The sequence below is a fragment of the Cheilinus undulatus genome, linkage group 21 (genome assembly GCF_018320785.1).
Source record: "Cheilinus undulatus linkage group 21, ASM1832078v1, whole genome shotgun sequence".
Classification (NCBI taxonomy): Eukaryota; Metazoa; Chordata; class Actinopteri; order Labriformes; family Labridae; genus Cheilinus; species Cheilinus undulatus.
The window spans coordinates 2,592,682-2,615,273 of record NC_054885.1 but is presented as its reverse complement, the minus strand read 5'-3'; the positions used below and the strand labels follow the sequence as shown (position 1 = coordinate 2,615,273).

The window sequence follows — 22,592 nt, the reverse complement described above, 5'->3', positions numbered from 1 at the left end:
CATCCACGCTAATGTCATCCACCACTTCTACCTCTTGTTGCTGCTTGCTTCTGTCACGACTCCGCTGCGCCCGAAAGCACTGCCTCTCAACGCTGATTGGTCCTGTCACTTTCTAGCCCAAACGGTTCAGATGGGAGCTTTGCACTCAAAACAGTTAGATGCTGTTTTTTGTTCATTGTGAAGTAAATTTACCAAATCAGCCACAGTGGTCTATGGATCATTTAAAGCATCAGAACAGAGATTTGAGACAGAAAACAGACTTTGTCTCTTCTCTGGCACAGAGAGAGCCAGGCGTGCTCTGAGCATGAGGTCAACATAATGTCAAGAGGCAAGTTTACAGAATGAGAGCTTTCCTCCAATCGGATTGTATTTCTCCTGAGTGGGGCTGACTTCAACTCATTCAACTTTACTTTCAGGCCCTAATCTCTTAGGTACGCCTGCTCCTTTGTCTCTTTTCCCGGTTCTCTCCTTCTCTGCTCTTCCCCCCCCGACACATACTCCTTATATTATCTCATCTTCTTTTTGTTTATAATTTTAACCACTTATCAATATATCAGAATGACAGCAAGCACCCTCATGCCTTTGTTTGGAGATTATTTTTATTTTCTCCCACTTATTTGTGATAAATACATTCTGATAAGTTAAAATATCAGTCCTGTTGTTGAACAAGAATTTTTTTTGGAAATTTTTCTTTCCAAAACCCCTTTGAAAATTCTTCAACATATTTTTAAAGTATCTCATGAAAAGTACCCAAATACTTCTTTATATAGTCCTCAAATCTCTCAGTGAAAATTCCTCATAAAGCTGGAAAATTCCAAAAAAAATTTCCCCAAAAATTCCATGAAAATTTCAAGCAAATGTCCCAAATATCAAAGTAACTCTCCCCTTAAATTTATTGGCAAATTCTAGAAAAAACATTCTCCAAAATTCCATGAAAATAATGGAAACAACCCCCCCCCAACGTTTTCTAAGAAAAATGCTGAAAATGTCAAAGGACAATCATGAACTCCAAATTCCCGATCCAATTCCCCTAAAATTTAGTAATAATTTCCCCCATATTCCCGATGCATTAAAATTTCTGTAATAAATTCAAAGCCGTGAAACCTCCAAAATACACAAACAGTGCTTAACAAATTTATTAGACCACCTGTCATATTTGTCTCAGAGACCATCCAGCATCATGAAGTGCTTTAATGCGGACTCTTTCATTTTCAGTGAACTCTCCACGTTTTACCATTTTGAACAGGAATGAGGAATTTCAAACTGAATTCACCCAAATTTGAGCTGGCTCACTGGGCTTCTCTGAGAAGTCAGAAATAAATCAAGCACAACATTCAACCACTAAAACTCATTTTTCTCTTTAGGAATGCAAGTAAATAATTATAATTTGACATATTAATCAAGAAATATTAATGTGCTTTACTATTTTTTCAGTGTTTTTGTAAATCAGTAAATTTGAAAATTCATGGATAACAATAACAATTCTATTTTAGCATTAAAAATATCATTTGGGTTAAAGAGCTTCTGCATATTGGTGTATTAACCATTGCAGAAACATAAAAAATGATTTTGTAATTACCAATACTGTTAATTTAGGGCAGCTGTGGCATAAACCTTACTTTGGGTAGTGGTCTAATAAATTTGTTAAGCACTGTATATATACATAGTGTAGATGCTGCTATTTATTGATGCCTTTTATTGTGATTGCCCCCAGTAAGAAATAAGGGTTAGTCAATTGTAGCCTGACTCACATCAGCATTACAGAAGTGAAACCTAAAACTATAGCAGCAGTAGCACAATACATAGAGAATAGAGATTTAAAAAAATCTTTGTCATGTTATGCTCAAACATGAATTCTGTATGCCATCACAGGTTTCTGCAAATAATTGCAGCCTTTCTGTGTTGATGTAAATTCTCCTTGCAGTAAAAAAGCATTTTTTGAGACCAAATTACAGCTTACTCCTACCCAAGAGGAAAATTCAGTTGGTAATCATTAATCGAATTTTTTAGGCAAGGCAAGTTTATTTGTATTGCACATTTCAGCAACAAGGCAATTCAAAGTGCTTCACACAGGACATTAAAATACATTGACAAAGGAAAAAAAGAAACACAATGGAAAACATTTAAACGAAACATGTGAAAAGTGATTAAAAACAGCAAATAAGATACACAAAAGATAAAAACCCAGGTTCCTCTCAACCCTGGTCTGGAGACTGAATTCTGTCCCAGGCAGTTTCACATTTCTGGCCAATACTGGATCCTTGTCTGAGCTCCAAGCTCTTAACTTAAAACAATTTAAAAGAAGAAGGTAAAAGGTGATAAAAACAGCACATAAAACCCAAAAAAGATAAAACCACACATGTAAAAGTTACAGTGCAGAGTTCAAGCGAAAATAGAAAATTGTGAATATGAGAGGAGAGATAGGAGAAATATAGGAGACATAGGAGAGAAGATGGGAAAGGGACGGGGGTACATCTTAGTCCAGCATTGACCAGCTCCTTCATCTGGTCAGTGAACTCAAAATGGGGTGAGGAGGGAGAAAGGGAGAGCAAGGAAGAGAGGGACCTGGTTGGGGTTTGAGGGGGTGAGGCAGGTGGACCGTCATAGGTGCTGTTGTTGTTGAGGGGGATGGAGGCCTGTGGAGACTGCTCCTCCTCTAGACTCTGATGCCTCTTTGGCTCAGAGCTCTCCTTGGGTGGGGGTGAATGTTGTTCCTCTTCAAGGTTTTTATTCTGCTGTGTTTTTGTCTTTCTCCCTGGCTGATTCCTTTTGTTTAAAGTCCTTGGCAGAGGGGCTTTGCTCCGAGGTGGTTCCAGTGAGGACTACTACTTGTAAATTTATTACACAGAACAGAGCCTACCTGTTTCGTGGTAGCTTTTTCTGTGCTCGTTAGCTGTGTGTTAGCTAGCTCCTGTCCACTGATTTGAGCCAATCGTAAAGCGGTGTCATTCCCACCTAGTCCGTTTACTTCCACATCAACTTCTAGGTGGTGAGTTTTAGTCTCCAGCACGGCAATTTTCTGTAGAAGTTTGTGGTAATCTTTCAAAAAGTATGTCTCCAGTGAGTAAAGAATGTCAGAGACCTTCTGTCCACAACTTTTAGTCCAAAATAAAAAAAGGTATCATCGAAAGAATGTGAGCAAGCAGCAAAGCTTCTGCAAGTAAGAAAATCTGGCATTAGACTTTTTGGACCATATTGCCCAGGCCTAAGGGTGTGGATAAATGACTTCAAGGATTTGAATTTGATTAGGATCCCAAACACAGTCCTCCTCCAGACCGCTTGACACCATCCCACAGTTTGGTGGTACCCAGGCCGTGTTGTATCCGTGGTAGTGCCAGGTCGTCCGTAATGGATGGTCTTGACAATCGATTTTTTTCACTCTCCCAACATTGACAGCAACCTTAATGATGACTTTGTCGAATGGAGGTGTAAATCTGGGATAAAGTTTGGCCTTCTCCAGGTCTCTGCTGAGGTAGATGCCAGGGCCGAGCATCCCGTCAACAGACCGGCGAAATCCTGTGCGCAGGATGGATTGTGCGTTCGCCCTGGTGGTGCCGTGGTACATCAGATACGTCCGACCGCTTGCTGGCTCACTGAGACCCAGCCGACTAACCCCAGGAGGCACGTTACCGTCATCTTCAGCCCACTGGTACATTATGTTGGTGTCAGGATCACTGTAGGAGAGACGATAAATTAATCCATCAGCTGTTTCATATAGAGACCTGAGAAAACTGAAAACACTTGTATTTATGTTGTCTCAGTATATCAGTCTGCATATATATATATGTGTGTGTGTGTGTGTGTGTGTATGACTGTTTGAACAGAAGGTCTGGTATTTAGTCTTTTTAATGAATAAACTCCAAGACACTGAGACTACTATGAAATAATGCTGTTTCCTTTTGTTTTTGTTTTTTTTTTCAGGTTTGTTAAAGCAGTAGGTTATTTTCAGTCCATGTCCAGTTTGCACCAGATGTGACCAGATTGTGAGCTTATGTTTGATAACTGTGTAATTATTAATCTGTAGCACTTTCTACATTCAACCTGTGATCAAAACCGGGGATGCCTGCATGGACTGTCAGTATTCCTGATGGCACAAACACATGTGGCATTTACCCAACTCTTTTATCTGATATGTGACACGGCAGACCGGTGAGGGCCAGATCATAACGTCTGCGATTAAAGCACTTGGCCTGGATAACAGCTGGTTTAGTCTAGGATCAGGCCTGGCTGGTTCTGGTTCAGACACGGTTTTTATACTCAAAGGAAACTTGCTATCAGGGAACTAATGTTATTTATGACAGGAGTCCCTAAAAGTGAGTATGAGTAGAATCAGAAGCATCTGTAGTTCTTAACTTGTTGTTTTAGAGTTTTTACCTCATGATCAACAACTACAACAAAGAAAACCTGTTAGAAAACCAGCTGCTGTAGCCTGTCTGTGTTTTACAACAGTTCATCTGTTCTTATTCTCTGTTATTTAGACTTTTGAAGACAGAAAAAAGTTTGTTCTCTTACCTCTGTGTTAGTTCCTGGAGGAGTGAGCTCTGCTTCAGTCTGCTCCAAAGAAAACTGAAGAGCTGTGAGGGGAATTTTCCTGCAGACTCTAAGTTTCGTCTGAGTCCTGGACCATTACAGGACTCTGGTATGTGGTCAGGTTGGTGTCAACAGCAGGGATGTTTGTTTTCTGTCCTGTTAACTCTTTGCTCTCTGCAGCGCCCTACAGGAGTCTTGTAACCTTGCAAAGCAGATGGAAACGCCTGTTTCTGTGTTTCTCACTGGTAAATCCATCTTGCAAAGCTCCCATCTGAACAGTTTGGGCCCGGTTAGAAGGTGACAGGACCAATCAGTGACGAGGGGCAGTACTTTAGGGCATGGCGGAGTCATGACGTAAGCAAGCAGCAACAAGAGACCGGTGATATTGTGGGGGAAGACATTTGCGTGGATGCTGCTAAAGCACCAGTTTTATCAGACTTTGACAACATTTCTTCGTTAAAAGAAGAACAAAGAACAGCAGTGAGTTGTTTTCTTTTCAGAAACGACAAAAGTCGAGTACTTACATGTCTATAGTCTCTACGGTTCGTGGAGTTTACTCCTTCAGTTGCGGCTACGTCACGTGTTTTTTTGCTCTGATTGTGACAGAATGTTCGTCCAATCACCCTCCAAGTTTTTTGCCCTTTCCCAAACGCTGTGTATGAAAGGTTTTCCAGATGGATGTGTGAAACTGTTAACTTTGGAAGCTATTTTTGATTTTAGTCTTAGTTTAGTCTTTAAATGAAATGCCTTTTAGTTTCAGTACCATTTTAGTCATTGCTATCCTTTTTAGTTTTAGTCTAGTTTTGGTGGATGAAGACTCCAAAACTAGTTTCGGGCCGGCCACACACTACAAGATATTAAGCCCGATTTGGGGCAAGATTTGCCTCCCCTGACGATCGTGGGGGCGTATCCCAAGAGGAGCCTCGTCGCAAATGACTGTTCATCTGAGTAGTCTGCATGTGTGTGGTGTCAACACGACTGTTTTACTGCTCCAAATCGTGTCGTAGCCTCCTACAGACATCCCTGTTTTGTTTTGTTTTGTTTTGTTTTCTGAAGTCACGTGATCACGGGAGGTTGTAGGCAGGTCGGCAGGTGTGTGGTCTCCAGTGATCTGACAGTCTGGCTGAGTCGTCAAGTGTGTGCTTTCAGAGGATTAAAGATGAAAAATCTTTGGAAATTGTCCTGAAGTCTGTGGTCTCCCACAGTTTAAAAATCATTCCAGATTAAAATTATCGTCTAGTGTGCGGCCGGCCTTAGTCAATTAAAAAAATCCTCACATTTTAGTCTTTACTTTTAAGCCAAGCATTTATTCTCTTACCTAAATCTGGTACCAAATCCTGATAGTGTGTTCTCTGCACCCTGCCAAACTTGGGGTCCCTGCTTTCTACAGCTGAGAGACAGAATAGCAACAGCTGCATTGTTTTTTGACAGATTTACCCACAGTTGAGAAAAACCACAGATTTTGAATGTCCGATGAAAACTACATTACATTTGAATCTAGTTTTAGTCATCTTGATGAAAACTAAACCTACTTTTTGTCAGTTTTAGTCACCACAGATTTATTTTTGTTAGTCTAATTTTTGTCACGGAAAAAAGGCTGTCGACGAACATTTTAGTCTGAGTCTTAGTCGACGAAATGAACACTGGAAACAAATCCATCAGGCATGTCAGGTTGGCGTTTTGTGTTTCTGTCATAATTTTGTAACTCTTGGTGCGCGTTTCGTTTCTCAGTAGTTGCTTCGTGTATGGTTTTTAAAAGTTTAGTGTGACTTCAGTCACTTTATGATTCTTTTTAACCATGCTTGTGTGCATCGCAGGTATCTCGATTTCCACCAGCGTCTAAAACCAGACATCCCAATCACACACTTGGTTTCCGCACTTAATTTTTAAAGTACGGCTGTCAAGATATTCAATTTTTAATTGCAATTAATCTCACAACTTTCATAGTTAACTTTTTTTTTTTTTTTTTTTAAGATTTATTTTTGGGCTTTTTGTGCCTTTATTGGTAGTGGAGTATAGAGGACAGTTGAAAACAGGGAGGAGAGAGTGGGGAGAGACATATGGTAAATGGCCACAGGCCGGGTTCTAACCTGGGCGGTCCGTGTACTTGGGGCGCGCCCTAAGCCACTAGGCATTTAACTGACTACCTTTCAATAAAGGCAGTGACATCAGCTAACAACAGACTAGACTAAGATGAAGTGCTCTGTGATTTTAGATTGTAGTGTTAGAGGGGCGGGGTCATTCCCCACTGTGGGCTAGTGACATCATGAGCCCACATATTAGCCCCGCCCACATTAAACCCAGCCAGGAAAGAGGTAAAAAATCTTTCAGTCTGAATCCAGAATTCAGTCAAATGTAGATCTCAGTGTTTTCACATGTTTGCAGCAACCGTATTCCAACAGATCTAGAGTGTTCAGACACACTTTGGATTTCAATTTACAGGGACTTTACTTCTACAAACTTGATGTGTAATTTTACTGAAATTTGACCTTGGGGTTAATAACACAGTTGCCTGCCACAACAAACCTAAATACAGATATATTATCACTTTACAGGGTCTTAAAATCTCCTCATCCTGACTGGAGGTGCCCCCTGCTACATGACGTACAGTCCCTATCCATGAACTGTTAACCTTCTTCCTCTCCTCATCCACACACCACCTCAGGAATAACTCAGATTCATTAGGACCAATTTTATTTTTGTTTTAAGGTTACAGTGTCAGTAAAAATGCTTGCAATCTTTTTTATCCAAACATATTAAAATACATTTGAACAAACAGACAGCACAGAGCTCACTTGTAGCCTCCTGCACCATGCCCACCGCGGGACTTGACAGGGCGTGGACAGATGGCTCCCATGATCTTGATTTGATTGGGATCCCAGACACAGTGCTCCTCCAAACCACTCGGCACCATCCCACTGTAGCATTTACACTCAGTATGCAGTTGGGAAATCTGGAAAGTAAAAATGCTAACAGGTAAGCAATGATAACCAAAAGTATTTAGTTGATGGGCTAGAGTCAAATTATAATTTCTAGGCTCACTCTAGGAGGCTGAGGACCAGTAACAACAAGCAGCAGACAGGTAAGTTGTATTGCAGGTACCTTTTGTATTATGTTATAGTGCAGAATATTTACAATATATACAGATCAGTCATGACCATTTTAACAGAAAACAAAACAAACACTTTAACCCAACGATAACCCAATTGGTTTCTGTCCAATATGTATCAGCAGTTCATTATGAATCAACAGTCAATATGTATCAGCAGTTCATTATGAATCCGCAATCGATATGTATCAGCGGTTCAATGTGAATCAACAGTCCATTAGTATCAGCAGTTCAATATGAATCAGTAGCTCAATATATTTCGACAGTTCAATATGTTTCAATTGAGTCTCCTTATATGCCCCTGAGATCAGGATGAATTCAGTGAATGTCTTTCAGTTAAAGTCCAAGGAAGAATGCAACAACAGTTCAATCCAGAGCAGTGAGATGAGAGCTGTGGGGGCATTGGGCTAGAGAGAACTAGAATGCAGATCTCCTACCGCACAGGTGGAGAAATCAACGCTCATCAGTTCAGGTTCAGGTTCTGGGTAAGCTCGCCATCTTAGATTGGTTTAGATCAGGAACAGAAAAAAAACCCGGCCTGTATAAGTAACAGGACCAATAAATTAGCTGTAAGCGGATAACCAACAATAAATGTACAATTTCAACTCAAATACAAACATCAGTCATAGTGCACTATTAATGTCATAAATTCATTTCAAATGCATTTCAAATAATAAATATAACATGTTCCATAGAACCACAGTTAATTGGTAAATGAAGTCACGCTGTGAGCGCAACCTGCGACCAACACTATTGTTAGCATATCATGAAGCTAATGAAGGTCCATAAGAATACATGTGTAGCATGCTAATGCTAAGCTAATGCTAAGCTAACTATTAATATGAATAGGCACGCGGCTAGCGCCGAGTTAGCATCAATAGCAAACAACAACACTCACCAATTCAAGTCGACTTTTAGAGCGTGTCACTCGCTTCAACTGGCTCGTTTTAGGTTGTAAACATCTAAAGAAGGTTTGACACAAGTATGAGACGATGTATACACAGAATCAAGTACTTTAGTGAGTTTCGTAGCGACTACTGACCTGCTGCAGCCCTGTATGGAGCGTCCCCCACGTCTCCCGACTGACTGAACCGCCATGATTTTCAAAGGATCAGTTCACATGACTCACGTGCGTCATGTGACTGAGTTCACACGAAGGCGCCAAAATACCGCGAGAACTACCAAAGACCAGCTCAGCAGTTAACTTATGAGAGTACTCAACTTTTTACAGGGGTTACACCACAGTTGGGTGGCACCCAGGCCGTATCGTATATCTCACTGTATCTTGGGTCTTGCCAGGTCTTCTGACGTGGGTGGCCTTGATAATCGATGACGATCACTTTGCCTACGTCGGCCACGACTCTGATGACGACCTTGTCGTGCTCAGGATGATCGAGTGGGTAGCGTCTGGCTTTCTCCAGATCTCTGCTGAGGTAGACGCCGGGGCCAAGCATCCCGTCTATGGAGCGTTGAAATCCACGGGCCAGGATGGATCGAGCAGCATGACTGGAGGTGCCGTGGTACATGACGTACCACTGACTGGCTCAGGCAGGTCCAGCCGGCTCGCCCCGTCAGGCAGACTGGAGTCATCTTCAGCCCACTGAACTCTGGTCCTTGCAGCACTAAGGGAAAGGTCAACATCCTGATTTAACATGGAACAAACCTTAAACAGCTTCGGGGGGTTTTAAAGATGTGCAGGTATTTGACATTACTTTGTAGAAGTCTGTTTTCACTTTGACATTAGTACAAAAATAAGGTAATACTCACGAGGATCTTCCAAATCGTCCTCCTAGGTCTGTGTTGGGGTAGATGACTTTAATGATCCTGATTCGATCTGGATCCCGACAGGGTCAGTTGATCTCTCCCAACATCAACTGAAACCTTCAAGACCACCCTTTCATGTTCAGGGTGATCCATGGGGTAGCGTTTGGCTTTCTCCAGGTCTCTGCTGAGGTAGACGCCCCGGCCAAGTATCCCATCTTTGGATCGTTTGAATCCAGTGGCCTGGATGGATCGTGCACCCTCCCTGGTGGTGCTGTAGTACATGACGTGTCGTCTACCAGGGGCTGACTCAGAGGGTCCAAGTCAACAAACCCCAGAGGGCAGATCATTGTCATCATCATCATCTGTGTCAGAATCGCTGGAAGAAACAAGATTATTTCAGTACAGCCCATAGTGCTGCTAACTTGACAGTAGGTTGCTGTTACCAGCAGTCGTCTGCTTACAATGGGCGGACTCAAACGACTCTTGAAGCCAATCAGTGGAGGCTTCCAGACTGAAATCACGGTCTCAACCAAACTTTGGATCAACCAAATAGCCCGCCCACTAAGCATGACTTCCTGTCAGTCTGCTAGCTAGCTTTCTGGTTGACAGAAATGGAGCCTCAGCCTGCCAAGCTATCTGTCAATCAAATGAGACGCGCCAATCAGCTTTCATCCTAAATATAATCCAAACGATCGTGGTACCAAAAAATTCAACCCCTGTACAGTGGGAACACAATAAGATAGTAGCTAATGAGACACGTTTGGTGTTTGAACCAGTTTATTTCTAATGTCAAAACTGGCTGTTTAACAGGTGTCCAGACGGGACTTCTGGTGTTCCTGCAGCCAGCCTCAAGTGGACACTTGTGGTATAGCAGTTTTTGCACTGCCATATTGGCTTTATTTTTCAGTTACCGTTTATATTCAATGCATTTTTACAAACTTTAACCTGTTTTGCCTTTTTAGACTCATCTTCGCCACTTTAAACGCGTCTTCACCACCTTAACTCAACTTTGCCACCTTAACTCATCTTCGCCACTTTAAGCTCATCTTTGTCCAACTAAACTCATCTTGGCCCACTTGAAACTCGTCTTCGCCACTTTTGCCACCCATTTTCTTTTCCCTTCCTGTCATTTTTATTTTATTTTTGTCAGCTTTTCCCACTTTTTCCCACATTTTTACAAACGTTTAACCCGTTTTTGCCAAGTTTGGTTAAGTTAACGCCTTAAAGCCTGAATACACAAATTGTAGCCGGAGATTTGTCATTTTTTGGAACCAAAATGTTTATTTCACTCTCTACTGAAATAATAATAATAATATTAAAAAAATGAGTTTCCATAAAATGTAACATATATATATTTTTTGTATCTCTTTTGATACATTAGATGTTTTTGGTAACTGATCATCCACTTAAGGGCGTTTTTTTTTTTTTTTGTCATTTATCAGATTGTATTCAGAATATTTTTTAGTATTGATCATATTGATTAGATAGAGGTATCATACAAGTATGTATCAAATATGATACAACAGGTTTTAAGGGGTTAAACCTGTTTTGTGACTTATTGCTACTCTTAGCCCATTTTCACCCCTTTTTGCCACTGTTAAACCATTATAGCATCTCTTTGCCACTTTTTACCCATTTACTCTACTTTTTTGCCACTTGTGACTAATTTTATCTACGTTTTGTAGCAGTTATTATGTAGTTTAGACGAAGGTCTTGTGAGAAGAAAAGCAGTGAAACAATTAAAATCTATTTTGATTTTTGAAAATGGTTGGTAAACACTGTTCTACAGCAATAATGAATAAAATTGATTTTTACAGTTCTGATGAGAGTGATTATTATTCACATTAGAAATGAAATGTGGTTATCACAGCTTAACTTTACAGTGGGCCATGCTGTTGCTGACCTCCATGGCCCCCAGTTTAACAGGGCCCCCTAAAGCTCTCCCCTTTATCTCCACTTATGGACTGCCATGATTGTAAAAACAAAACTTTTCCATTAGTCATCATTTACCCTTGTGTACTGGGGCGCTCATGTTATCAGAATCAGTTAGATCTTAAAAATCCTCCAGAGTGACGCGCCAAACTCAGATTGTGGAATATGCCAAAATAAACAAAAAATAAGGGTACACTCACGAGGATCCAGAAAATCCTCCTAGGTCTGTGTTGGGGTAGATGACTTTAATGATCCTGATTCGATCTGGATCCCAGACACAGTCCACCTCTAAACCGCTCGGCACCATCCCACAGTTTGGCGGCACCCAGGCCGTGTCGTATCCGTGGTCATACCAGGTCTTCCTGTACGGGTGGTCAAGACGATTGATTTTTTTCACTCTCCCAACATCAACTGAAACCTTAAAAACCACTCTGTCATTCTCAGGGTGATCCATGGGGTAGCGGCTGGCTTTCTCCAGGTCTCTGCTGAGGTAGACGCCAGGGCCGAGTATCCCATCTTTGGACCGTTTAAATCCAGAGGCCTGGATGGATCGAGCAGCCCTCCTGGTGGTGCCATGGTACATGACGTATCTTCTACCTTCTACTGGCTCAGGAAGGTCCAGTCGACAGACCCCAGAGGGCAGAACAAAGTCATCTTCTTCCCACTCAAACTCCATGTTGGTGTCAGAATCACTGAAAGAACATTCATGACTGTTAGGAGTTAATGCAGAGCAGATAAACATCAGAGTTAATCAACTATAATAATTATAATAATAATAATCTTTATTTATAGAGCACTTCAAAACAAAGTTACAAAGAGCTTCACAAGAAAGAGAAATACAATGCAACAAACAACACTTAAAGGGCTAATATCATTAAAGTACCTTTTTACCCTTTTTTTCATCCATCTGTGCAATCATTGGCCACTTCAATTTGGTGCAATTTTTCCAGTTTTCCAATTCCATTTTTTTCCACTTAAAACCATATTTTTCCTTGTTTCAATTATTTTTCCCACCCTTTTGGCCACTATAATCACTATTACTACAACTTTAACCCATTTTGCCACTTTTGAACCCTGTCTGCAACTTTTTATACCCATTGTTGCCATATTGTTGCCTCTATTGACCCATATTTTGCCACTTTGAACCGATTTTGCCACTATTAACCCCCTTCTACCATTTATTTTTCTGCAGGTTTTGGCCACTTCTAACCAATTTTTAACCCTTTTTCACCACTTTTTTACTCCTCTGGTTCTTATATTTGCCAATTCTAACTCATTTTTGCCACATTTTGCCACAGGATCTTATAATCATCATTCCCAGGATCTTTACTTGCTATCCGTCCCAAAGGTCTGAACTGAACTGGGAAAAAAGGCATTTAAATTTGCTGCTCCCTCTGCCTGATTTACAAAAAGAGTTGAAACTCAATGAACTGATGTCATTGGACACTTTTAAGAGAAGGTTGAAAGACTTGGAAGCAGACACTTCTGGATGCAAATGCTTTGACTAATGCTGGTTGTGTTTGGTAAATAGCTGCTGCCTGAATTCTTGTGTTTTTTTGTTTTTTTTTTGCATATGGACTACATATCTTGTATTATGTTGTATAACTGTTTTTATGTATGTCTGAAACTCTGTTCACTGCTGCTGTCTTGGCCAGGACACTCTTGAAAAAGAGATTTTTAATCTCAATGAGGTTTTCTCCTGGTTAAATAAAGGTTAAATAAATAAAAATAAAAATAAATAAATTTTGCCATATTGTTGGCTCTGTTGACCCATTTTTGCCACTTTAATTGCATTTTAATGTTTGTTATGGCCTTTTTTGCCACATTTTAAAAAATGTTCACAACTTTTATCGCCCTTTTTGCAACTTTTAAAGCCAGTTCACAACTTTTTTTTTTTAAATGTTTTATTTGGAATCAGAGATAAAAGACAATGAAACTAAATCAGTGCCATCTGAGTTTGAATTTGAATTTCTAAAACTGAATTTTTTTAGCATTAAAATTGGATTTTGAATTTTTAAACCATCAAATTAGCATCAAATTATTTTTTGCCCCTGAATCTTTAACCAGTGCAAAAATAAATTAAGTGTAAAAAACATTAAATGTTTAAAAACAAAATCAGTTTAAAAAAAAATCCAATCTCAAGAAAAATTCAGTTTAAAAAAATCAATCTAAAAAACCCCCCCCAAAAAACAAAAAAATCAGCGTAAAAAATTCAATCTAAAAAAAAAATAATAAAAAAAAATTCAGTGTCAAAAAATTCAAAAGCAAAAAATTCAACTTCAGCATCAAAAGAGACTAAGTAAACCAGGGAGAAGCAATCGATCCCTGTCTCAATTGATCAGCATCCTCTGTTGGCTGACATTGCTGATGAAGCTTCGAGGGTCTCTGTCACATGACCAAGGAAGCGTAACCTGATTGGCTGGATGTTAGATCAATTGAGACAGGGATCGATTGCTTCTCCCTGGTTTACTCGGTCTCTTTTGATGCTGAAGTTGAATTTTTTTGCTTTTGAATTTTTTGACACTGAATTTTTTGAGACGTTGAATTTTTTTTACACAGAATTGTTTTTAGATAAATTTTTTTACACTATTTTGTTTTAGATTTTATTTTTATACTCTTTTTTTGAGATTGATTTTTTTAACACTGATTTTTTTTTTCAGATTGAATTTTGTTACACTGAATTTTTTTTTTGAGATTGAATTTTTAAAAACTGATTTTTTGAGACATTGAATTTTTTTTTTCACTGAATTTATTTTGTTATTGGATGAAAATTCAGTGGCAAAAAAAGTTGGTGCTAATTTGATGGTTTTTCAAATTCAAAATTCCAATTTTGATGCTAAAAAAAAATCAGTTTCAGAAATTCAAATTCTAACTCAGATGGCACTGATTTACTTCCATACATGACTAGCAAAAAGACGTCCCTGATCCCTCTTAAGTTTTAATTTTAACACAGAAATGAAAAAAAGGGAAAAAATATTACCAAGAAGAGGGAAAAACAATATAAATTACACTTTTTAACATTAGAGCATGGGGTGTCTCATCTAATAAAACAGGAAAAAATATTTTCACAGAGGTGTCCGTAAGATAAATGAGTTTAAATTTAAAAAAAAAGAGCTTTTAGGGAGCAGTGTTAATTTTGTTGACTAAAACAATGACTTAAAATGTTCATCAACAGCTTTTTTTTCCATGACGAAAACTAGACTGAGACTAACAAAAATAGATCTGTGATGACTAAAACTAGACTGAGACTAACAAAAATAGATCTGTGATGACTAAAACTAGACTGAGACTAACAAAACTAGATCTGTGATGACTAAAACCTACAAAAACTAAGTTTATTTTTCGTCAGACCGGTGCTAATTATGGCAGGTTTTTTTTTATTTTAGTTTCAGTCTTTTAATGAAAAGCATTTTAGTTTTAGTCCCATTTTAGTCATTTCTACCCCTTTGTAGTTTTACTCTAGTTTTAGTCGACGAAAACTCAAAACATTTTAGTCTAGTTTTAGTCCATAAAAGTCCTCACATTTTAGTTTTTACTTTTAGTCCAAGCATTTATTCTCTTGCCTAAATCTGGTACCAAATCATGGTAGTGTGTTCTCTGTCTAACCTGGGCTCCCTGCTTTCTACAGCTGAGAGGCAGAATAGATACAGATGTGTTGCATTTGGACAGATTTACCCACAGTGGAGAAATATCACAGATTTTTAAATACATTGTTGCATTTTAAAAGAACTCAATCTGATGTCAGGTTCATTTATGCTCTCCTCTTACGTCTGTCAGTATTTAAAGAAACAAAGCTGTTTGTTCTCTTACCTCTCTGTTAGTTCCTGAAGTAGTAAGCTCTCAGCCTCAGTCTGCTCTGAGGGAAGGTCAGGGGCTTTGAGGGGAATTTTCCTGCAGCCCCTTTTACTTTCACTTCCGTAGTTATTCCTGGACCGTTACTTCAGGACTCTAGGATCATGTGGGCGTCAGCAGCAGGGATGTTTTCTCCTGTCCTGTAATCTCTCTGCAGCTTTTTACTTACTTTCTGTTTCTATGTGATCATTTTAAGGTTCAGCTATCTTTAAATCATGTCTGTGGCTCTGTGCAGTAATTTGTGTTCTTTCTGGGTTTTTGGACTTTGTAGATTTTCTTTTTGGCAGGAAAGATGGGGGTTCATCACAGGTGTGAGCATTTGGCTCCATGTACTTCTCGCCATGGTTTCTGTGGCTGTTGTTTGTATTTCTCCCAGAGTCTAAAGTCCTCTAAGATTATGCAGACCAGATGTCCGGACACCGTGTCCTAACTACACGCTTGCTCTCCACACTGAAGGCAGTGAAACCTCATTTCTCTGGTTTGTACATTTCAGGATCCCTGTGTTAATAATAATGAGATATAAGGGGCGAGAGCAAAAAGCTAAATTAGTGTGTTAAAGTCACAGAAAGCATCAATAACTAAGAAAATCAACAAAAATGGGTTTGAGGGAGCAAAAAGAAAGGTTTATCAGGGTCCATTCTCTGGGTTTGTCAGGGGTCATTCTTGGGTTTATCAGGGGTCATTCTCTGGGTTTATCAGGGGTCATTCTTGGGTTTATCAGGGGTCATTCTCTGGGTTTATCAGGGGTCATTCTCTGGGTTTATCAGGGGCCATTCTCTGGGTTTATCAGGGTCCATTCTCTGGGTTTATCAGGGTCAATTCTCTGGGTTTATCAGGGGTCATTCTCTGGGTTTATCAGGGTCAATTCTCTGGGTTTATCAGGGGCCATTCTCTGGGTTTATCAGGGTCAATTCTCTGGGTTTATCAGGGTCCATTCTCTGGGTTTATCAGGGTCAATTCTCTGGGTTTATCAGGGTCCATTCTCTTGGTTTGTCAGGGGTGATTCTCTGGGTTTATCAGGGGTCATTCTCTGGGTTTATCAGGGTCCATTCTCTGGGTTTATCAGGGCCCATTCTCTGGGTTTATCAGGGTCCATTCTGTTGGTTTATCAGAGTCCATTGTCTGGATTTTTTTCATTCTTATTTTCTGTGGGATCTTTATTAAAAATGTCGGTAAATCCATTTACAGAAGTATTATAAAATACTTGTATTTTTTATATTGAAGAGGTTACAGCAACATGGACGTATGGAAAAAATACTGAATTTAATACAACAAAAATAAACAGAGTAAAGGTTGATCAGCTGAAATGGTAAAGAAATAAAATCTGGAGTATTCTAAGTATTGTGAGGTGGCTATTTAAGCTTTTTAAGCCTACATGTATGCTGTTCGTCGTTTTAGTTTTAACTGCAGTACAAAATAACATAAATACATACTTCTAGGCTGTGGTAAAGCTACTTTTAGGCCATGTTTCTGTCAATGCATTACTGATGAAGTTATGATTTAAAGTTAAAGAAAATAAATTTTACCCAGAAACAAACACATCATGACCATCATGATGGACTTTTTTTTTGTTCTTTATGACAAAGTTGAGATTTTTGATCACCATATGTAGCAGAGATGTTAAAATGTTTATTGCTGTAGGCTGTGGGTCATTTTTAATCATTTACTCTAATAGTAAACTGCTTTATTTGGAATAAGGAATAAACACAGATTCGTTGGGGACCCATTTATTTTTTAACAGCAAAAATAAACAGTGTCTTCTCTGTATCCAAACATATAGAAATACATTTGAACAAACAAACTGAAAACAGAGCTCAGAGCTCACTTGTAGCCCCATGCACCATAACCACCAAAGGGCTGGACACGTCGTGGTTCGATAGTACCCAAGATCTGGATTCGATTGGGATCCCAGACACAATTCTCCTCCAAGCCGCTCTTCACCATCCCACAGTTGGGTGGCGTCCAGGCCGTGTCGAACACCTCGCCATATCTAGGGTCATGCCAGGTCTTCTGACGTGGGTGGCCTTGATAATTGATGGCGATCACTCTGCCCACGTTGACCACAACTCTGATGACGACCCTGTCATGCTCAGGATGTTTGAGTGGGTAGCGGCTGGCTTTCTCCAGATCTCTGCTGAGGTAGACGCCAGGGCCGAGCATCCCCTCTTTGGACCGTCGAAATCCAGAGAGCAGGATGGATCGAGCAGCCTGACTGGTGGTGCCGTGGTACATGATGTAATTTCTACCACTGGCTGGCTGAGGCAGGCTGAGCCTTTCGACCCCATAGGGCAGAGTGAAGTCATCTTCAACCCACTGAACCTGCATGCTGGTGTCAGAATGGCTTAAAGAAAGAAGATTTATGGGGAGACTTCATTAGGATTCAATGCAACAGTAAAAAATCAACAAAGCATAGTGTAGAAAAACATGAAAGATCCACTTCTTCAGGGTTTTTTTTGATATCTTGAGCATCTATCAATCTCTTAAATGTAAAATAAACCAAACTAGCCCTTTCTTAACGGCCTGTCTATGTCTGAAAACAATAAATGAAGTTGATTGAAAGTTAAATATCCTGTTTGAATTGTCTGCTTTAAGTGCTTTCCTAAGATGCAGCTGTAGGTTTAGATGGCCGGTCTCCAAACTTTTGTTTTACTGAGGGCCATATCCAGAAAAAAAACAATACCGAAAGGGCCACTCTGTGACTCTGAGTAGAATACTCTACTCATTGAGTAGAATTGCTGTCGTTTTTATTTTGTTCATCATGTAGTGTTAAATTAAAACACTGTAGAGCAGCGTTACTCAACCCTGGACAACCAAAGAGCCAAATTGTTGAAAAATACCTTTGCAAGATCCACAATCTAAGTGGTGAAAAGTGACAAGAATGGGTTAAAGTGGCAATAAAAATAAGTTAGAGAGGGCAAAATGGTCAAAAAGAGGCAGAAAGGGGAAAAAGTAGGCATAAATTAACAAAAACTAGGTGAAAAGTGACAGAAATGGGGAGAAAAAGTGGCAGAAGGGCAGAAAGTAGCAAAATTTGGTTGAGAAGTGACAAAAAAAGAGTTGCATATGGCAAAAAAAGTCAAAAAGTGGCAAAACATGATAAAAAATGAGTGAAACGTGACTAAAATTGGCAAAAAACAGCAGAGAGTGGCAAAACTGGGGAAAAAGTGGCATTTAATGGCACAAGAGGGCTTAAATGGGTGAGAAGTGGCTAAAAAATAGCAGCTAAAAGAGTCAAAAACTGGGGGAAATAGGGCAAAACTGGATAATACTGGCAAAGATGGGCAAAAAGAATAGACTAAAGTGGCCTTTTGTTCATCATGTAGTGCAGAATCATCATTTAGTGTTAAATTAAAACACTTTAGAGCAGCGTTACTCAACCCTGGACAACCAAAGAGCCAAATTGTTAAAAAATACCTTTCGCAAGAGTCATAATCTACTTGATGAAAAGTGGCAAGAATGGGTTAAAGTGGCAATAAAAATAAGTTAAAGGGGGTAAAATGGGGGAAAAGTGTGAGAAAAGGAAAAGTAGGCATAAAAATGACAAAACCTGAGTGAAAAGAGGCAAAAATGGGGAGGAAAAATTGGCAAAAGGACAGAAAGTAGCAGAATTGGGGTGAGAAGTACCACAACAACAGAGTTGCATGTGGAAAAAATGGTCAAAAAGTGGCAAAAACATGACAAAAATTGAGTGAAAAGTGACTAAAATTGGCAAAAAGCAGCAAAGAGTGGCAAAAGTTGGGGGAAAAAAGGGTGAAAGGTGTAAAAAAAAAAAACAAAAAGCAGGATAAAATCGTCAAAAACTGGAGAATATGGGGCAAAAACTGGATAATAGTGGAAAAAATGGGCAAAATTTGGCTTAAAGAAGTGACAAAAGTGGCCTTGAAGCAGTGAATCTGGATTAAAAGCGGCAAAAAAAAAAAAAGAAGCAAAATACGGTTAATGGAAATATACAGATAAAAATTACGGTTGACTATTAAAGCCAAGTGTGGGAAACAAACTGATTAATGTGACTCGCAATGGATAATTACTGAGGTCAGAGTTTCCCTTTTTTTAAAGGTTTTCAGGAGAAATAATATTTTAAATGAAGTCATAAGAGAGCCACGAATCATCACAAAGGAGCCACACGTTGAGTATCACTGCTTTAGAGTTAAAAGAACTACACTTTAAGTGTAAGTTTTTGGTGAAAACAGGAGTTCACGTACCTCTCTCCAGGCTCCGTTCAGAGTGAATGTCGTGAGTTTCCTCTGCTGTATTTATCTGAAAACCTTTTTCCACCTTTTAGTTTCGTTTCACCATTTGCTCTTTTGTAAGTTTCCGTTACAGTCAGACAGGAAGTCTTTAGGCGTAGTCAGCTCAGCGCACTTTTTTATTCTTCCAGCCAACAGAAAAGTCCCAGGATTTTCCTCATGGGCCCTTTAAGATGAAACACGTTTTAACTCTGGAGGAAGAAAGATAAAACATCATCGTTCATGCACAGGGGCAGACTTGTGGAATCAAATGATCCTTATCAGGACAAACAGGCGTGGAAACTGGCGGTCACACTGACAGCAGCATTCCTTTGTTTGCTCAGCTTGTTAGCATATTTGTGCATCTTGTGTTTGCTCCCATGGAAGCGTAAAATAAAGCTAAGTGTAAGGTTTACATTTAACATTTATACTGATCCGTCTCTCTCTAAACAGTCCTCCTTTAGGCCCATATTAACACACAGGTTAAAAATCCTCCAAATACCATCCCACAGTTTGGCGGCACCCAGGCCGTGGTCATACTAGGTCTTCCTGTATGGGTGGTCGAGACGATTGATAGCTTTCACTCTCCAAATAAAACCTTAAAGACCTCTCTGTCGCTCTCAGGGTGATCCATGGGGTAGCGGCTGGCTTTCTCCAGGTCTCTGCTGAGGTAGACGCCAGGGCCGAGGATCCCGTCTTTGGACCGTTTAAATCCAGAGGCCTGGATGGATCGAGCAGCCCTCCTGGTGGTTCCATGGTACATGACGTATCCTCTACCTTCTACTGGCTCAGGAAGGTCCAGACCCCAGAGGGCAGAACAAAGTCATCTTCTTCCCACTCAAATGTTGGTGTCAGAACTGAACAGAACTGAAAGAAGATTGATGACTGTGTGAGGAGTTAATGCAGAACAGAAAAACATTAACTATGATTAACATTTAAAGGGGTAAAACCATTTAAATTACCTCTAACCACTTTTTCCACTCATTTGTGCTACTATTATTTGCCACTTTTCATCTTTTTTCTTTCTTTTTTTTTTCAATTTTCATCCATTTTTGCCACTTAAAACCAATTTTGGCCTCATTTTATCCTCCTTTTATAATTTTTTTCTGCCCATTTTTTTTCTTTAATCCCAATTACTGCCATCTTTAAGGCAATTTTACCACTTTTAAACTGTGTCCACAAATCTGTGCCCATTTTTGTGACTATCTGCTTATTTTTTTTCTTTAATCCCAATCCCTGCCAATTTTAAGGCCTTTTTGCAACATCTAACCCATTTTTTTGCTACTTTAAAACACAGTCCACCAATTTTTATGACCATTTCTGCCACTTTAATTCCAATTTCTAGTACATTTGCTATTATTTGCCTCTGCTAAACCCATTCTTTGCCACTTCCTGCCTATTATTTGCCTCTGTTAAACCCATTCTTTGCCACTTCCTGCCTATTATTTGCCTCTGTTAAACCCATTCTTTGCCACTTCCTGCCTATTATTTGCCTCTGTTAAACCCATTCTTTGCCACTTCCTGCCTATTATTTGCCTCTTTTAACCCATTCTTCGCCACTTCCTGCCTATCATTTGCCTCTGTTAACCCATTCATTGCCACTTCCTGCCTATCATTTGCCTCTGTTAACCCATTCATTGCCACTTCCTGTCTATTATTTGCCTCTTTTAACCCATTCTTTGCCATTTCCTGCCTATTATTTGTCTCTGACTGTGTCCGAAATCACTCCCCATTCACCATTTAGTGCACTATATAGTGAATATGCCATTTTGTAGTGGTGTCCAAATTCTGAGTGAGCATTGTTATTTACTATATAGTGCACTCATTCTATCCCAGAATGCATTGTGAAAAGTGGTGAACAACCGATGGTTACTAGCCCAGCAATATTTACCATAATGCATCACGGTTTCTGCTCTCAAACATGACGGATGAACGAGAGGAGCACAGGAACATATAAATGCTTTTTTGTTTGTTGGTTTTATTAAATCTGTAAGATAACATTAAGGATTCAAAATGGAGTAACTTTTTCCCCCATGATGATTACAAGACTTGAGACCATCATCTTTGTGCAAAAATAAGTGATAATACACACAAAAATGTAGATTATTTTGTCACTAAAGAGACAACTTTTTAAATCTATCAGTATATCTTTTTTTTGTGAAAATATGTTACATTTTGTAGAAGTTTTCATTGAAATTTTACCGTTTATTTCGATCCTCAGCCGTTGTAAAGGAAATTTACGAGCAGTTTTAAATTGTGAGACGGCGATGACATAATCGCCCGCAACCGGGGTAGTGTCCGAAATCATTTTTGTGTTTTGCAGTTGAGTCCACTATATAGTCTACTATATGCTGCTACTATAGAGTGGATAGGGAGTAGGGAATGAGTGTGTGGTTTCGGACACAGCTTCTGTTTATCCATTCTTCGCCATTTCCTGCTTATTATTTGTCTCTGTTAACTCATTTATGCCACTTCCTGCCTATTATTTGTGTTTGTTAAACCCATTTTTCGCCACTTCCTGCCTATTATTTGCCTCTGTTAACTCATTTATGCCACTTCCTGCCTATTATTTGTGTTTGTTAAACCCATTTTTCGCCACTTCCTGCCTATTATTTGTCTCTGTTAACTCATTTATGCCACTTCCTGCCTATTATTTGTGTTTGTTAAACCCATTCTTCGCCACTTCCTGCCTATTATTTGCCTCTGTTAACTCATTTACGCCACTTCCTGCCTATTATTTGTGTCTGTTAACCCATTTTTGCCACTTCCTGCCTATTATTTGCCTCTGTTAACTCATTTATGCCACTTCCTGCCTATGACTTGTCTCTGTTAATCCATTCTTCGCCACTTCCTGCTTATCATTTGCCTCTGTTAACTCATTTTTGCCTCTTCCTGCCTATCATTTGCCTCTCTTAACTCATTTATGCCACTTCCTTGCCTATTATTTGTGTCTGTTAACCCATTCTTTGTCCACTTCCTGCCTATTATTTGCCTCATTAACCCATTTTTGCCACTTTCTGCCTATTATTTGCCTCTGTTTATCCTTTTTTTCCACTTCCTGCCTTTTTTGCCCCTGTTAACCCATTTTTGCCACTTCCTGCCTATTACTTGCCTCTGTTTATCCTTTTTTTCCACTTCCTGCCTTTTTTGCCCCTGTTAACCAGTTTTTGCCACTTCCT

General features: G+C 39.5%; 1 protein-coding gene and 1 pseudogene across 1 annotated transcript; both read right to left on the bottom strand.

Moving 5' to 3' along the window:
- Window positions 1–1,620: 1,620 nt before the first annotated feature.
- LOC121529527 lies at window positions 1,621–9,541 on the bottom strand. The gene is made up of 4 exons (XM_041817458.1): window positions 9,407–9,541; window positions 8,862–9,261; window positions 4,513–4,654; window positions 1,621–3,674 (listed from the first exon to the last, which is right to left on the bottom strand). The coding sequence occupies exons 2-4, from the start codon at window positions 9,163–9,165 to the stop codon at window positions 3,206–3,208; spliced, it is 915 nt and encodes a 304-aa protein (XP_041673392.1). The 5' UTR covers window positions 9,166–9,261; window positions 9,407–9,541; the 3' UTR covers window positions 1,621–3,205.
- On the bottom strand, window positions 9,450–19,522 carry LOC121529526 (annotated as a pseudogene).
- Window positions 19,523–22,592: the final 3,070 nt, after the last annotated feature.

Excerpts from the sequence above, each read along its gene's own strand:
- LOC121529527 (XM_041817458.1), bottom strand. The coding sequence starts at position 9,165 with ATGTACCACGGCACCTCCAGTCATGCTGCTCGATCCATCCTGGCCCGT. Across the intron at positions 4,655-8,861 it reads TGGTGTAACCCCTGTAAAAA|AACCTGACCACATACCAGAG; the intron begins GTTGAGTACTCT and ends GCTGTTGACACC. Across the intron at positions 3,675-4,512 it reads CTCCAGGAACTAACACAGAG|TGATCCTGACACCAACATAA; the intron begins GTAAGAGAACAA and ends TCTCTCCTACAG.